The sequence below is a fragment of the Lindgomyces ingoldianus genome (assembly GCF_010093535.1).
Source record: "Lindgomyces ingoldianus strain ATCC 200398 unplaced genomic scaffold BDR25scaffold_38, whole genome shotgun sequence".
NCBI lineage: Eukaryota > Fungi > Ascomycota > Dothideomycetes > Pleosporales > Lindgomycetaceae > Lindgomyces > Lindgomyces ingoldianus.
In genome coordinates this window covers 310,662-326,593 of record NW_022985199.1, presented here as the reverse complement: position 1 = coordinate 326,593, position 15,932 = coordinate 310,662, and the positions used below count along the sequence as shown (strand labels likewise).

Below are 15,932 nucleotides of genomic sequence, written 5' to 3'. Positions count from 1 at the left end.
TGTCCTTTGATTAGCTAGGGGCGGTGGTGGAAAGGATATTTCGTTCTTTGACGACGCTATCTGTGGACTGTCAAGCTGTCAGGGGCCGATTGACAATCGACTTTCATTTGTCGTCCGTGCGGAGCTGAACCAGGAACCAGGACAGGGAATAGGAAGCGATCTCCAAGGATCTGCCCCGCCCTGCGCTGGAACCATCACCACCATCCAGCACGCTTTGTTGACGACAACTCTGACTCGCTGCTGTGCTTTTTCGCGTTGTTCCCGGCCTCGAAACTGTGTGTTTCCTTTTCGGTTTCGCAGTGGATCTAGACTGCGAGGCTTCTCCAGATTAGAGATCCTATCATCGTATTTGAATATTGAACATCACACAGCAGCCAAATTGTGACCTTCCATTGCTTTTCCGTTCCTTTTGTACGCCTACCAATCCTCCGAATATTTCATTAAAAAGAAATGGCGTCGACCCAGAGACCTGTTTTGGGGAAGGATCAGATCACCCAGTACTTTGAGCGCATCAAGCTCCCTGAGGAACATCGAAAATATCGTGTCGCAGGGATGAGGCCTGAAGAGACTCTTGAGTACCTAGCCTTGCTGCAAAAACACCATCTTGTGGAAGTTCCTTTCGAAAATCTTACACTGCACTACTCACACCACCGCCAAATATCCATCCACCCGGAGGAGCTGTTCAAGAAGATTGTTGAGGATGACAATGGCCGCGGAGGCTACTGCATGGAGAACAATGGTCTCTTCCACATATTGTTATACTCACTTGGCTTTAATATATATTCTGCTGGCGGTCGTGTTTACGAAGGAAGCGTGTGGTCTGGCTGGTAAGTGAGATAGTAGATATAGGCGGCCGTTTGCCGGAACGTATCCTTTGGTGGTTTCCGGCGAAGCCTCAGTGACACGGAAAATAACGCGTACCTAGGGCTCATATGGTGAACATTGTCACTATCGGAGAAAGTCGGTACCATGTCGACGTCGGATTTGGAGCCAATGGGCCGGTCCGGCCGCTGAAATTAGATCGCTCGGGCGCCATACACAAACATATGCAACCCGCAGCCATGCGCCTTCAGTGGCGCAACCTAAATGAAAACACCGATCAAAACCAACGATTATGGGTATACGAGCACCGCGTCGACGAAAAGAGTGACTTCGTACCGACATATTGCTTTACAGAGCTGGAATTCCTCCCTAGCGACTACGCATTGATGAATTACTTCACCAGCACAAATCAGAAGACGTTCTTCACCCAGACCATCGTGGGCGAGAAGAAGATATTAGGAGGTGAGAACAATGACGAACTTGTGGGAAGCTTAATTCTTGAGCAGAAGAATTTGAAATGGAGGATATACGGGAAGAAGGAACGTGAGATTCAGTTCGAGACCGAACAAGACAGGGTTAGTGCCTTGGAAGAGCATTTCGGGATTAAGCTAGGCCAGGTGGAAAGAGACAGTATTCGTGGCCTGACGTCTGAGATCAAGAGCTGAGTGGCCCGGATTTGCCTTTACATGCCTTTCAGACGGCCGCAGAGAGCTTACGGTGATCAACGTGCTACTGGCATCCCATTGCAACATTCAAGGTGAGGAGCGAGGGACCTAGGTGGAGTGTGAAAATTGAGGCGGAAAGCATATGACTTGATGAGTGGATTGGGTAGGACAACTCAGATTAGCTCCATGTCCAATCCCAAGCTTTTTGGGCCGTCTCCCAAATCAATCGGTTGTGCATGAGGAAACTAATAAAGAAACTAAGAAAATGTTTATCATTTGCTATCAGGTATGGAAGGTAATCTGCTTTGGCGTGCCATTGGCTTAGAAGAAGCGGCCCTCGACCTAAGCAGAGTCAGTATCTTCCTTACTACAGATGTGGAGATAATCCATACCCTCCACGGATTGTTCAACTCGAACCCAGGCGGCGCCTGTGGCTTGTCCGTCTGCCCTCTCGCGAAACCTGTTAATCTTCTATCGCGCTCCATCACTGCAGAGTGTTCAGTATGAGGGAGGAGCTCCTCGTGGGTGGTGTCTCACTTTGCTATTGCAAGGTTAGCGGCCGTCGTTGCCATCGAGGCGCCATCGCAACTTACTCTGTCCCATGCATCAAGTCCACGCCGTGCGGCCTTGCCTCCATTCTGCATGTGTTTGAGTTGTCCCACGGCGCCGGCACTGAATGCGAACATCTGCGGCCAACGGGTCAATTAGGTCCTCACACGCGTGATTCGGGGTATTCATACGCCCATCATAATGGCATAGGGCAGTAAAGATTCGATGGGAACTCCCATGGCTGCGAGAGTGCCCGAGACTGTTGTGCCTATACTGTGACTGTGGTGGTGTGTGGTGTCGATGCTCGGCTGGTGTTGCGGAGGGCTGCAGGTAAGGTCAGGTCGGTTACGGAGCTAAGCAGAGAGGTGCCAAGCCAAGAACGCACCCCATTGCGTTCAAGGGGCAGCGCTCTTCGACAGGCCAAATCTCATCCACCACGGGCTTTCCAGGGCTCGGAATTTTATCATCGGTGTCGCTCAGACTCATACTTTCACCAGAATCGCGAATATCCGGACCTCGGGTTCCCGTTCCGCCAAGGAAATCGCGCGCCGCCGCAATCCCAAGCCGACACCTCTCTACAGCAGCGAACAACGCGACTACAGCCTTCACACATCGATTTGGGACGCCCCAAGGCCCTCAAAAGGCCTGCTACGAACCGAAGGTCACGATAGCACACCTGCCGACGATTTCACGCATCACAACAACGCGCTCGAAGCCCTACGCAACGCGCCTCGAGCCCTCACTTCATGACAACACCAAAGGGGTGTCCGTCGATTGCACGACCGATGTAATACGACTCATACTCGATCCAGGTTGCTACACTGGCTTACCTTGTTTCCAAGCTGGCGACTGTCGTCACGTACGCCATGGCCGAGCCCGGCAGGCTCATGGGCCAGAACGCCAGCAATGAGGCCGAAGAGAGCGATATAGACGCGGAGGGTGAGCTTGACGACGTGGAATACTATCAGGTTGTCGGGGATACCGAACCGGAAGGACATACCACAGACGCTGAAGGCTCCGACGTGGACGCCGAAGGTTCCGATGTGGACGCTGAAGGCGAAGAGGTGGACGATGAAGATGAAGGCGAGCCAGTAGGGGCTGTCAAAATAGCCGGGAAAGAAGACCTCCTGTCCTCAGAGGATGAGGAGGATGATAATAACGATGGTGAAGCTGTTGTGGATTCCTCGTCAGATGCCAAGACCAGTGACAGCGAGGATTCTGATGCGAGTAGCGCTGAGTCTGAGGTTGAAAACGAATGGCAAGCAGAAAGTGATGGAGGCGAGGATCACGAAGCTGAGAGGTCAGATCCGAATGAGTGCATGTGAGTAGCCCCAGTGCATGAGTTTGGAAATTCGAATATACTGATATTGGAGCAGATTCTGTGGTGAAGATGAAGACAACGACCCTAGCCCAGAGTTTGAGGAATATCTCGCGTGTGCGGTGTGTGGGGACAATGGTGCGTGATTTACCGCCGCAATTGCTTAACTTCTACTTTTCCGGATAGCTGACATGATCTGTTCCTGCAGCACATCGGCAGTGCGCCCGAGACGCTAATACTCTTAGCCCCGACGATGGTATGTCTATTTACTCCTTTATACATCAAGCCTCCATAAAAGGAATTTCACTGACGTTTTGGCCAGACGCAAAGCGCTGGCGCTGCCCAGCTTGTATTCAGAATGGCCTGGGGGAAGAGAGACAAACCTCTGAATCTGTCACTCGTCGTAGGTTATCATCAGTCCCTAAGCTTGCAAGGGATCTCCTCCCCTCGCATCGGGGTGCAGATCCCGGCGGCCATTCTATGTTCAATGATCTAATCCTTCCTGATGACCCCATGGATGGTTCCCGATCGCTGCGGAAACGGAAAGCTTCCTCACATGATGATGAGGCACCTGTGCTGAGAACAACGAGGAAAAAGCGTAGGAGCTCTGAAGCCTCCAAATCGGACGCAGAAGCAGATGCTTCCCTTGCTGCATCTTCACCAGGGCTAAACAGAACCTCGCATGAAGTCGAATCCCAAGGCGGTGTGCACCACTCCGAGTCGGAGCATGAATCTTCGCGATTGCGCTCTGCACGTTCGCGGAGACCCAGGCCTAAGAGAACCGATAAACGGCCGCTGGTGTGGATAGAAGACTCTGCAGGCCTAAGCCTCGTGGTAGTCTTCCATTTGAATAACGAGAAAGTGCAGAAAATTGTTACTTCCAAGCCCAAAAAGCGGGAACGCGAGCGCGAGCGCCGACGTGAACGTGACCGTGAACGAAGGCGAGCGCAACAAAACAAAGCCGAAACTCCTGAAGTATCGCATTATCCCGCTATCCAAACAAATTACGCTACGCCCTTTTACGGGTTCGCGGACAAGGAGATGGATGAGAGCAAGAACAAACCCTACGGTGGAATCCTTTCGGAGGCTGATGCCGACACATCCAAGACCTATCCTACCCAAGCTGACAGAAAGCGTTTTGAAGATGCCCGGTTGAAAGCGGAAGATGATTGGAAGAAGAAACAGGCCGAACTCTACGGTGCCGAAGAACGCTCAAAGCCATATAAACAAGCGGGTCCACCCAGCAAGATCAAGTGCATTAACTTTGGTGGGTGGGAAATAGATACCTGGCACGCTGCGCCATATCCAGAGGAGTACAGCAAAAACAAGGTCCTCTATATTTGCGAGTTCTGCCTCAAGTACATGAATTCTGACTATGTCGCATGGCGGCACAAGGTAAGAGCGACCGCCACATGCACAGCAACAACACTGACATAACCCCAGCTCAAATGCCCTGCTAAGCACCCTCCGGGTGACGAGATATATCGTGATGGCAAGTATTCCTTCTTTGAAGTAGACGGGCGCAAGAACCCTGTATACTGCCAAAACCTTTGTCTTTTGGCGAAGCTGTTCCTCGGATCTAAGACTCTATACTACGACGTGGAGCCTTTCTTATTCTACGTTATGACGGAGAACGACAATTACGGTTGCCATTTCGTGGGCTACTTCTCAAAAGAGAAGCGGCCAAGCTCTCTCAATAACGTTTCCTGCATCCTCGTCCTTCCTATTCACATGCGCAAAGGATATGGACAGTACTTGATCGAATTCTCCTACCTCCTTACGCGCGTCGAGAAGAAGACTGGAAGCCCTGAGAAGCCCCTCAGTGATATGGGCCTAGTCAGCTATCGAAAATACTGGCGACTTGTCTTGTGTGAGGAGCTTGTGAACCAGAAATCCCCAACCAGCATCTCGGCAATATCTGAAAGGACAGGAATGACACCAGACGACATCGTGTCTGCGCTTGAAGGTCTCCGTGCTCTTGTCCGGGATCCAGTAACTAAAAGTTATGCCCTGCGGCTTGACTACAATTACTTCAGGCAATACATTGAGAAGTGTAACTCTGGTAATCATCCAAAGATCAATCCAGACTGTTTGGTATGGACACCCTACGTCATGGGTAGAATGGGTCAATATGAAGACGGTCCTGCACTACACACTGTGCAACCGCGTGAGGTTGAAGAAGAGGACAAGCCAGTACCAGAAGAGGGCGTGCAGATGGAAATGGCTGGGAAGCAGAACGGGACTTCAAACAACGGCTCAATCGTTGCAGGAGAGGAGGCTGAACCAGGAACTCCCGTGCTTCCTGCAGATGAGTCTACTAATGGAGGATCGCCTGCACCAGGAACTCCGCTTGCAAACGGCTCGACACCAGCATTATCTATATCCCAACCAACAAGGCCATTCCCGACCATTCCGCCCACACGATACGAAATCTTTCCGCCGATACCTGGACAGCCAACGGCGAAACGTCGACCTGGTCGTCCATTTGGCTCACGTCGTCGAACCAGTACTCCCCAACGCAATCGAAATTTACCCCTTTCTATTGCCACAGCTCCTGTTTCCAAGATGCAGCTCTCCCCAAGCAAAAACGGGAGTGGAAAAGCTTCACCTCTAGCTAACGGCGCTCTCACCCCTACGCCTGGTGGAAGCATGAGTGTCCGGCGCACTAGAAGTAAGCTTGGCGAGACCGTGGTGAACGGCTTGGGAGATGAGACACCCGAAGGAGGAGAGATTAAGACTGTGAATGGCAGACGTAGTGGGACGAGAAGCTCGAATGGAAGCCCTAATAATGCGAGAAATGCGAAAAGCAAAGGCAAATTCGTGGTCGCGGACGACGAGGATCAGGACATGGATGTAGAGGAGGACACGGATGGAGAGATGGACATTGACGCCGAGGGAGAGGAAGACACTGTCGATGTTTCTATGATAAATGCTTGAGTCTCTGAGACTCTCCTTGGTTTTGTAAGTGCTCAGGGGCTTGCCACTTCAAATTCAGGTTGGCCTGTCCCCATGTAATATCACGGTCTGCACTACCTTTTTGGGGTAAGCCTCATTGATAATAGTTCGGCGAGGGCAGGTACATTAACGCTATACCTTGTTTAACGCTATACCTTGTTTAACGCTATACCTTGTAGTTCTAGGGTGGGCTTTGCATTCTGAGATACCTTTGGTTTGGAATTCCAATCAACATTGTTAAGCACTGAGTTAGGAGATATCATAGGCACGTGACTCGGCCCGGACGTCGGGGAATGCTTGCTCCGATGCGATGTCGATCACTCCGCCTTCACGATTTCGCCTGTGCTCTCCGCTCCGCAACCCCCAACACTTCCATCTTTACCCGGCGGTCAACATCGCACTGCAGGACTAATTGATGTACCCCACACTCAGCATGCCCGTTATTTTCTCCGTTTGCCCAGTTATTCTCCTGGGAAATGGCTTTCATCTACGTCAACTCAACCCTTCTTGGCACTTTCCAGGGCAATGTATACCTGGACCGCCCACGCTAACCTAGCCTTTTAACCGGAAGATCTGGAAAGTGTCGAACATCTAGAAAGAATTGACTCGGCAGTATTCTCATGGCCATTCAGGGTCAGGAGGTATCCAAGCGTAAGGAATCGTGCAATCTATAAGCGTGGTGGGGTGCTCACGCTCACCGTTGGATGTTAGTTCCCCAGAATCATGTTTCTCCTACCCATGAACATCCTGGCCCTACCACTCCTTCTCTTACCAGGTCTTGGAGCTGCCCAATTTCTTACAGCGTTCTACAACCCAATCTTGCCCGGATTCCATCCCGATCCGAGTTGCATCTTCGTCCGGGAACACAATGAAACGTTCTACTGCGCCTCTTCAAGCTTCAATGTTTTCCCTGGTATACCCATTCATGCAAGCCAGGACTTGACTACTTGGAGATTAGTTGGTATGTTGGTTCTGTAGCCCCCAAAGCCACGTGCCAATGGTAGCGTGGCGTCCCTCAATCTATCCATGGATATCAGTTGCAGGACCCAAACTTTACGCCAGCATCCTTTCCTCTATCGGAAATATTGAGGGTAATTCTGCCTGTTATGTGCAGATGTCTCATTGTCCCCGCGATGTGTTTCATCCCTTTGTCATTGTTGTTTGGGTTACTTGAGCAACTAGAGAAGCCCCAGCCACACCCCTTTTTGACTTCCCATCGTCCGTGGGAAGCCTAAAGAATCAAAACAACCTTGTTCTTACGCCATGCAGGCAATGTCTTGAATCGGCCAGGCCAGCTTCCAGACTTGGCAATATCGAATGGGTCTACGAGCGGCATTTGGGCACCGGCACTTCGACAACACAATGGGACGTTCTATCTGGTGACCACATTAGTTCATGATAAACGAGCCCCAGAGGATCCTTCACGATGGGACAATGTATGCAGCCCGTCCGAAGTCGGAGGCACATCAGTGACATATGCTTGCTTAGATCATCTTTGAAACAAACGACATTTGGAACAACGATGCGTGGTCCGACGCAGTTCATTTCAACTTTACGGGATATGATACTTCGCCTTTTTGGGATGATGAAGGGAACTCGTACATCGTTGGATCACATGCGTACCGCGTGCAGTAAGCTGCCCCTTTCCTCCACCTAGTAAGCTCCTGTGCTAGTCACAAGGCTGATGTTAGCAGACCTGGTATCCACCTCAACAAGGTTGATCTGAAGACAGGAAAGTATGACGGTGAGTGGACAAATATATGGAACGGCACTGGTGGCCTGGTAAGCCCTCAAAGCATTAGTCTCAATAGCAACTCGAAAATTCCCCTAACTCTTGAGAAATAGGCACCTGAAGGCCCTCACATTTACAAGAAGGATGGGTACTACTATTTAATGATAGCAGAAGGCAAGCCTAATTCCATGATATCCATAGCAGCCGGAATATTGACATTCTCCCTACGGACATACTTCTGTGTATATGCATTTTCCAGCCGTGATACTAATTCGCAGTAGGAGGTACTGGCCTTGGACATATGGAAACCATTGCTCGCTCAAAGAATCTGTACGGCCCATATGATCCTAATCCCGCAAATCCAATCTTGACGAACGCGAACACCACAAATTACTGTGAGTGTACTGCATATACCAACGCAGTTCGCCTCTGACTCATTTCCCTCTAGTTCAAACTGTTGGTCACGCCGACATCTTCCAAGATCATCGCGGGCAATGGTATTTATCACCCCGCAGAAACTGTTTTGATTTTACTCACAGTACTAGGTGGGCCGTCGCATTGGCTACACGCTCCGGACCAGATTATGTTACTTACCCAATGGGAAGAGAGACAGTCTTAACGAACGTAACTTGGGAGAACGGATCATGGCCGTTGGTGAATCAGGTCAGAGGGCCGATGAGAGGCTGGCAGCTCCCTCGGATTATACAGAATCTTGCAGGCAATGGGTAAGCTAAATAAATCTATGTAATAAAGCCTTCTAACATAGACCACAGCCCCTACGTAAACGAGGGTGATGATAACTTGCAATTTGCCCCTGGATCCAAGATGCCACCGCACTTCATCCATTGGCGACCTCCAGTTGGAGATTCGTACGCTATCTCACCGGAAGGCCATCCAAATACTCTAAGGCTAAAGCCTTCGAAGTTGAATTTAACGGCACTGGATGGAAATGCAGGAGGCCCAGGGGGGCAAACCTTTATAGGGAGAAGACAGGTCGATACGCTCTTTACTTACACTGTCAGACTCGATTACATGCCGAAAATGGTTGAAGAAGAAGCTGGTGTGACAGTGTTCTTAACGCAAGTACGTATACTGAATCTTCTCCGCGACCGAGAATCAACTAAAAGCAACTCTAGAACCACCATGCTCGGTTCGGCATGACTCTTCTTTCCTCCACCAACTCTAGTACTCCCATCCCTCACTTCCGCTTCCATGCGATATCCTACATCCCTGTCCCTGATTCCTTCACAACCCCAGTCCCTTCAAACTGGGTCGGGCAACCGCTAACCCTCGAAATCAAAACCGTAAACACTACCCATTACTCCTTTTCGGCGGGACCTGCCAACAACAGCACTTTGCTTCAGCGCTTCGCCTATGTCCCCGGCTCCATCTTAAGCTGGGGTTTCACAGGAACTCTGGTCGGCGTCTATGCTACTAGTAACGGCGGAAACGGTACCGCGGAAGCGTACGTCAGTAACTGGAACTACCTGGGTTGGGGACAGGTACGGGATAACTGGGATGGGCCCCTCAAACAGGGCTTGGAGCAAGGAGAGATTAACTAGCAGCTTCTGTATCTCAACGTGCAAAAATCTGCGACGAGGGTATGGTGTGTGCGTATGGAGGGTGCATGAATGATGTATCATTTATGTATGTAACTAACTAGTTATGTATATATGTATGCATGTTGTTGAAACAGAGGCACAACATCAGTAGTCAACTCCATCGCGAGACTCTTGCCCCTGACACGCGGGTGTATAAATAGACATGTGGTGGTACATAGGTTCGCCGCAATTGCTGCATCTGATCGAAACTGCATTATGTGATACGATGCATGCATGCCGGGTGGGAGGGCATCGGCACCACAAGATGATTGTTTGGTACGACATCTATTGTAAAAGCTATAGTTATAGCTGTGAGCTAGGCTTGGTATATGTCGGAATGGCATCAGCGGGTGAGGTAGAAGACAGACAGTGGTGATGGAGAGGAGAGGGCGAGTGGAGAGTGGAATTGGCTTACTATATTGAGGTTAGTGAATATGTGCCGTTATCGATAAGCAACGTCAGTCCAATCCCCCACTATTGATTGTTGGGGTTTGGGATGACTTGTCTAAGTGCGTAATGTGTGCATTTGAGAGATAGATTTTGTTTGTTACACCTAGTTTCTCGTTCACGATAATTTGTTTAGAAGATCAGTTTCAAGTACTTTCCAGCAGCAAACTTCAACCCACTCAATTGACCTTAATTCCATCTAGCATCGGTATGCTCAACTTTGCCTGTCCCTCCTCTCTCCCCATTATCATATTCCTCCTCCCTGCTCTCTTCGTCTCTTACATCTTGTACAAATATCTGAAGAATCCTCTCCGTCATGTCCCAGCAGCTCATCCCTTAGCTCCTTTCACTTCTCTCTGGATCCTCTACATTCGATTGTATGCCATTGAGAACCGAACATTGAAAGCCGCGCATGAAAGGCTCGGCCCTGTTATCTGTCTTTCACCCGAAGAAATCAGTGTGAATTGTGTAAAGGGAGGAATTCGGGATGTATATGCAGGCGGGATGGAGAAGGGCGAAGAGGGGTTCAATTGGTATAGTTTCTTTTCGAACTATGGGTGAGTTAGCACGATATCTTATACGCATTTATTTCCAAAGAAAAATAATTTGAATGCGCTAACCGTACCGGAAGAGTGCCAAACATGTTCTCGACAGGAGGAAACAAACAACATTCAGCTCGCAAGCGTATGCTCAGCAACGTCTACAGTAAATCCGTGGTAACGTCCTCTTCAGCGCTGCAGGCTCAGTCCTCAGCTATCCTCTACAACCGCTTCCTACCTTTCCTATCTTCGATATTATCCCAGGCTAATCCAGGTGTCTTGAATATCTATGCGCTTTTAAGCGCTACTACCATGGACATTGTAACATCCTACATCTTTGGACTAGCGTCTGGCTCGAATTTGATCGATAATCCAGACAAGTTAGATAGGTTCCTAGACCTCTACAACTCGCGGCGATCGCACAACTTCTGGCCCCAAGAACTACCGAGGTTCACCAAGGCATTGCAGAAATGGGTTGGGTATAGGCTGGTACCTAAGTGGGTAGAGGAAGCCAATGCAGAGATTGAGGGGTGGACGAAAGGAATGTGTGACAATGCCATAAAAGTATTGCGACAGTCAGGAGTGAAGACAAAGGATATCCCAATAGTGTATCAACGACTCTCCACCGCACTTTCTAGGGAGGCGAAGAATTCGGACAACGAAAAGGCCGACTTGACATTGTCGATTGCATCCGAGGTCCTGGATCATCTTGCTGCAGGTTTCGATACGTCAGGTATCACACTTACTTACCTTATTCACGAGTTGTCACTCCGACCCGATGCTCAGTCTAGGCTCCGAAGTGAACTCCTCACACTATCTCCACCCTTGAGTCCCTCTTCAGCACCCACACTTCCGGACCCTAAAACAGTTGACACCCTGCCCCTCCTGCATGCTGTGATATGGGAAACCCTGCGTCTTCACCCAGCTATTCCTGGTCCTCAACCCCGTGTCACTCCTCTCTCGGGTTGCCATCTCGGTCCCGAAGAATGTAGCTTTTACATCCCTGGGGGTGTTCGGGTCAGTGCGAGCGCAGGCCTCCTTCACATGAATGAGGACGTTTACCCCGAAGCAACCCAGTGGCGACCAGAGCGATGGCTCGAGGACGTTAGTGAAGAGAAAAGGAAGGACATGGAGTCAAGATGGTTCTGGGCTTTCGGAAGGTTAGTTGCATAACCCTGAAATTCGATTATCCTAGGGAAGAAACTTACTTTTGGAAACAGTGGCGGAAGAATGTGTGTTGGAAGCCATTTGGCGATTTACCGTAAGCTACAGGCTTTCCACTACCTTTTCAGGGAAGAAGAACAACAAACTCTGTTCTGGCTCGACACGAATCATTGTGGTTCTTGTTGGAGATCAGGCTCTCTAAGGACTCACCCACTAACATCTCGTTGCAGAAATGAAGTATATCGTCGCAGCCCTCTATTCAAACTTCACCACGACCATCGTTGACGACACAGATATCGAGCAATCAGATGCCTATACGGCTCCTCCTAAGAGCGACAAACTCATGATCAAACTCTCGCATGTGAAATCCGGATAATCAAGCTCACCCGAAGATGCCCCTCGGTGGTCTCCCACTGAAGCGGCAGGGCCTGTGGCACGTGAATGGGCTGTATTCGGGTGGCCTATCTCCTTGGTTAAGATAATCCAGGGAGAAAAGCGTTTGGGAAGGGAGTGGTCCGGTGTCGGCTGCAGATGCGGATAGCCACCATGGTATCACGAGCGAGTCTGCGATCCGAGGCATTCTTGGGCCTGAACCATGGTAGCAGATAGCCTTAGTAGTGGGCGCATGACGTTGGAATCGCGGCTTGGGATGAAAGAAAAATCAAAACAACTCTGCCGCCAGTGAGAATTGCTGTCCATCTAACGTGTGTGATTGGTGACGTGATTTTGCAGCCAAGGAAATGGAACACTGGAACGTGATGGAGTGCAGTGGAGGATACAGAGGAGAGGAAGTTGCTGTGAGGAGACTGGACCTCGAGAGGCAACTGGGACGGGAAAGTTTACGCGTGAACGAGGGCTCCACCATCAAGTGCATGCCTCGCCGGGAGGAATAACCCTTGAGAAGCAACTGGCACGAGGGAAATCTCACTTACCGAGTATGCATCGAATGCCACACCATCAAAGCCTGGCCCTCGAAAGTAATGAACGGAGCTAGACCAGGGAAGAGGCCTTCGAAAACCATGCCGAAAATGCAGTCTCCGCTATCACACTGGCCTCTACGGCTGAATCCATCACCACTATGTGTGGTCTGGAGAGATAACTCTTTCACATTAGAGCAGCAGCAGACTCAAGTCCACCTTCCGTCCCGATCCTGCCCATCCCAACCCCAGCACCATGTTCTTCCCAACCCCCATCTATCCGTCTCGCCAACTCACTCGCTCCTCATAGCCCCTCGCTCATGCAAGAGTATTGGTTGTGGTGTAGCCAGCCACTGCGCATCTGCAGCTCCCTCAGGCTCACGGCGGGCTTGGCCCACATAAACCCGTCCGGGACCACGCACGCCGCACGACATGAGCGAGTCCCATTTGACCCACCATGCCGTGACCACCAATTCTGGTTTCTGACGCAGACGGGCTTCGTAGATGGCCAGAGAATAGGATGCGAGAACGGAATGTTTAGAACTCGTTCTCTACTCCCACTCTACGCCGTTGTTGCAGTCACTGTCCCAATACTTTTGTCTCGCTGGCAACGCCTTGGCTGTGGGGTATTCTCGTCTGATATTTGCAGAATGGCCTCCCGTTTGCAGCAACTTTGCGGCCGGTCAGACTGCGGCCAATTCGAGTACAGGGCCCACTTTGCCTTCAATCTGGACTTAAAGCAGGCGAAAGTAAGCAGCAGAGGCTTTTTTGCCCGGTGACGGGGCCAGTCGGTGTCGGGAATCAGGGTGCAGAAGGGAGGGCAGCCTATGAGAAAGCATTGGCTGTTCTTTGAGGAGTGCCATATTGTTCTGGGGCCCTCATTAGCTCACTGCTATGGGGCCAATCGTGAGATGCTGTTCATTGTCAACATGGAAGGGGAGTGGTTTCGGTATCAAAGAAGTATGATAATGAATATTTTGGGCGCGGAATGAAGCCCCGCGCTCCTGGGTAGGCAGTGCGAGATGTCGAAAGTGTGAAAGATGTTGTGATACCTGAAGACAAGATCTATAGACGGGCCTCCGAACATTCGTCTGTTTGCCTGTTCGGCAAAATCTCCGAAACGCTGGTGATTATAGGAAACGTTATGGGTAGTGACCCAGTCAGCGTAGCAGACAGGCCCACATTCAGCGCTGCAAACTCCAGGGCCAGGGTGAAGGGGGATCCTCTTCAATCAACGTGATGCTTCAAAGTTTGGTCCGCTATTCTCGCCCACAAAAGCGAGCCACTCCAACACATTCATCCAGAGTTGAACCACAACGGCTGAAAAGCTTGTGGAAGAGGCTCAAGCGTGTTCGATGCAATATCGCGCAGATCACCAGGCTGAGCCAGGGCTCCCCGGAGTGACCCGTCAGATCGCAGGAGTGAAGAGCCAGAGATTGCTCTGGGTGATTGCAGAAGTAGTTCTCCCCACGAGGCTTGTAGATGGAAAGTTGATAGAAGTCAGTGTATCATAACGTGGAGGTACTTCTTCAGTACACCCGCTAAATTGCTGATCAAGCATGCACAGCCGACCGCTCACTTAATTGATTGCGGTCAATCAAACGCGCGATATTGAGCAGCGAATATGTTTCGTCAGCCAAGGTGGCAGCTAGCATTCAGACGTGTGCCATCATGCAACAATTGTGTGGCGTTACTCGGGAGGTGGGTATGACGGCCAAAGAGGGAAGGCGTGGGCTCATCATGCTGCCTTCCTGTTTCGGACAGATTGAAAGCAGGGTGTATGCCGTTTCGGGACCCATCGCTGTAGGATCGTCTCCGGTGTTTTTGAGCACTTTTGAGCGTACTGTGGAGAGTAGTCGCAGTAGAAAGACGCATATCGCAGAGGAATTGTCTGCAGACGGTCTGTTACCTCTGCCTGCGCGCGTTACTGCTCATGACAGCAATCTATCTCAAGAAGCCTCCTTGGAAGAGGAAAAGAGGCGCAGAAACATTTGACGAAAGCTGAGAGGTTCATTAAGCCATATATAAAGGCGTGCTGGAGCGTCAATTGCGCCGTGCAGAGCTGCGAAATGGCGGCGTATGCAGTCATATCTGCAGGTACAGCGGCTGGGGCCTGAGGAATATTTGTCGGGGTGGAGTGCGAGAGAATGGACGCTGGAACGGCGAGCACACGAGGATCAAGGAACATCATTCCGAGGAGGCATTGTGCCGCAGAAGAGGCTGTAGCAGTCAGATTGCCGCGATGCGACGAGAAACGACGAGAGCCTTAGGGTTGCTTTGATAACCCGGCGCGAGCAGGCTGCTATGAACAGGGCCGGGTATACTGGCGCTGTCAGAGGGATGGCAGCCAGGCAATCAGTAGTCTATCGAGCCTGCGGCGGGCACCTGTTTGAACTCCGCCGGAGACCAAGTGCTGTCACTCGATAAGTGTTTCGTGGCTAAACGGCGAGCGAATTACGATGCGGGTGTTGGTGTGACATCGTAGAATTCTTCATATTATGCGAGCTTTTTGGCCCCAGAGCGCATCGCGCCCGGACCCTCGTCACGGAGTCCTGGCGGGCAATCTTTCCCAGCCACCGCAAGATTTGACGGCGATCTCATCCCCACTCTCGAACTGCACCCAAACGACATCATCCATCACTGTTCTCCGTTTTCGGAATTGCATTCTACCGTCGATTGACCCATGCAGCTTCCGCCTGTCCTTCCAGCCTCAGGACACCGCTCAACACCACACTACCCATCGCCATGCTATCGGCCGGGTGCCTCGGTGCTGTTGGACAGTCCTAACGATAATTCAGGGTCAAAATAGCACGCCGTACCGGGCACTCGCCGTCAGCGTCTGGAGCTGTATCTGCCGTACAACGTGAGTATGCACTGGTGATGCAGCCAGCACTTTTTAGCTCCCAACGTTCTGTCAGTTTTCGATGCATCGAGTCTTGAGGTTCCCCCCGACAACGCTCTCGGGCGTTGCTGGACGGGTTGCGTGCCAGCCGCCATGTGCGTAGACGTGTCCGGTACCACAGTGGCCGGTGGCAAGCAGTGGGAATGGACGAGATGGGGAAGCCTCAGCTACTCCAATGTTTTGTGCCATCGAGGCTACGGATCAGAGGAACATGTAACAATGAGGCGAGCGGAGAAGAGGTTCCTGAGATATTGGGCGCCAACGGAGAGTTATATACAGCCTCTCAAGTAAAGTAGTTTCAATGGCTAAATTGTGAGTGCT

At 50.9% G+C, this 15,932-nt stretch overlaps 6 protein-coding genes across 6 annotated transcripts; 5 read left to right on the top strand and 1 right to left on the bottom strand.

The window, feature by feature from the left end:
- Nucleotides 1-386: 386 nt before the first annotated feature.
- On the top strand, nucleotides 387-1,487 carry BDR25DRAFT_295078 (arylamine N-acetyltransferase 1; the record flags this gene model as incomplete). Its single annotated transcript, XM_033688822.1, has 2 exons — nucleotides 387-827; nucleotides 926-1,487. The coding sequence occupies exons 1-2, from the start codon at nucleotides 451-453 to the stop codon at nucleotides 1,485-1,487; spliced, it is 939 nt and encodes a 312-aa protein (XP_033542363.1). The 5' UTR covers nucleotides 387-450.
- A 278-nt stretch (nucleotides 1,488-1,765) lies between these two features.
- BDR25DRAFT_295076 (uncharacterized protein) lies at nucleotides 1,766-2,358 on the bottom strand. The gene is made up of 4 exons (XM_033688821.1): nucleotides 2,228-2,358; nucleotides 2,077-2,173; nucleotides 1,880-1,974; nucleotides 1,766-1,829 (listed from the first exon to the last, which is right to left on the bottom strand). The coding sequence occupies exons 1-4, from the start codon at nucleotides 2,273-2,275 to the stop codon at nucleotides 1,809-1,811; spliced, it is 261 nt and encodes an 86-aa protein (XP_033542362.1). The 5' UTR covers nucleotides 2,276-2,358; the 3' UTR covers nucleotides 1,766-1,808.
- A 99-nt stretch (nucleotides 2,359-2,457) lies between these two features.
- On the top strand, nucleotides 2,458-6,431 carry BDR25DRAFT_346061 (uncharacterized protein). Its single transcript, XM_033694112.1, has 5 exons — nucleotides 2,458-3,357; nucleotides 3,413-3,492; nucleotides 3,563-3,610; nucleotides 3,677-4,749; nucleotides 4,798-6,431. Exons 1-5 carry the CDS (start codon nucleotides 2,903-2,905, stop codon nucleotides 6,289-6,291), a joined length of 3,150 nt encoding a protein of 1,049 aa, XP_033542361.1. The 5' UTR covers nucleotides 2,458-2,902; the 3' UTR covers nucleotides 6,292-6,431.
- Nucleotides 6,432-6,929: 498 nt separating this feature from the next.
- Nucleotides 6,930-9,603, top strand: BDR25DRAFT_328559 (arabinofuranosidase; the record flags this gene model as incomplete). Its single annotated transcript, XM_033692395.1, has 11 exons — nucleotides 6,930-6,960; nucleotides 7,112-7,270; nucleotides 7,579-7,745; nucleotides 7,798-7,940; nucleotides 8,004-8,091; nucleotides 8,155-8,215; nucleotides 8,323-8,436; nucleotides 8,490-8,538; nucleotides 8,587-8,766; nucleotides 8,815-9,124; nucleotides 9,178-9,603. The coding sequence occupies 11 exons, from the start codon at nucleotides 6,930-6,932 to the stop codon at nucleotides 9,601-9,603; spliced, it is 1,728 nt and encodes a 575-aa protein (XP_033542360.1).
- A 696-nt stretch (nucleotides 9,604-10,299) lies between these two features.
- BDR25DRAFT_378674 (cytochrome P450) lies at nucleotides 10,300-12,168 on the top strand (the record flags this gene model as incomplete). The annotated part of the gene is made up of 4 exons (XM_033697562.1): nucleotides 10,300-10,613; nucleotides 10,796-11,792; nucleotides 11,824-11,889; nucleotides 12,031-12,168. The coding sequence occupies 4 exons, from the start codon at nucleotides 10,300-10,302 to the stop codon at nucleotides 12,166-12,168; spliced, it is 1,515 nt and encodes a 504-aa protein (XP_033542359.1).
- Nucleotides 12,169-12,988: 820 nt separating this feature from the next.
- Nucleotides 12,989-13,812, top strand: BDR25DRAFT_84630 (uncharacterized protein). The gene has a single exon (XM_033699139.1). The coding sequence runs from the start codon at nucleotides 13,030-13,032 to the stop codon at nucleotides 13,486-13,488; it is 459 nt and encodes a 152-aa protein (XP_033542358.1). The 5' UTR covers nucleotides 12,989-13,029; the 3' UTR covers nucleotides 13,489-13,812.
- The last annotated feature ends 2,120 nt before the right edge of the window (nucleotides 13,813-15,932 follow it).

Coding starts and splice junctions, on each gene's coding strand:
- BDR25DRAFT_295076 (XM_033688821.1), bottom strand. CDS start 2,275: ATGGGAGTTCCCATCGAATCTTTACTGCCCTATGCCATTATGATGGGC. Junction 1,975..2,076: donor TGATGCATGGGACAGAGTAA/GTTGCGATGGCG, acceptor AACACTCTGCAG/TGATGGAGCGCGATAGAAGA. Junction 1,830..1,879: donor AGTTGAACAATCCGTGGAGG/GTATGGATTATC, acceptor GACTCTGCTTAG/GTCGAGGGCCGCTTCTTCTA.
- BDR25DRAFT_346061 (XM_033694112.1), top strand. CDS start 2,903: ATGGCCGAGCCCGGCAGGCTCATGGGCCAGAACGCCAGCAATGAGGCC. Junction 3,358..3,412: donor TCAGATCCGAATGAGTGCAT/GTGAGTAGCCCC, acceptor ATATTGGAGCAG/ATTCTGTGGTGAAGATGAAG. Junction 3,611..3,676: donor TACTCTTAGCCCCGACGATG/GTATGTCTATTT, acceptor CGTTTTGGCCAG/ACGCAAAGCGCTGGCGCTGC.
- BDR25DRAFT_84630 (XM_033699139.1), top strand. CDS start 13,030: ATGCAAGAGTATTGGTTGTGGTGTAGCCAGCCACTGCGCATCTGCAGC.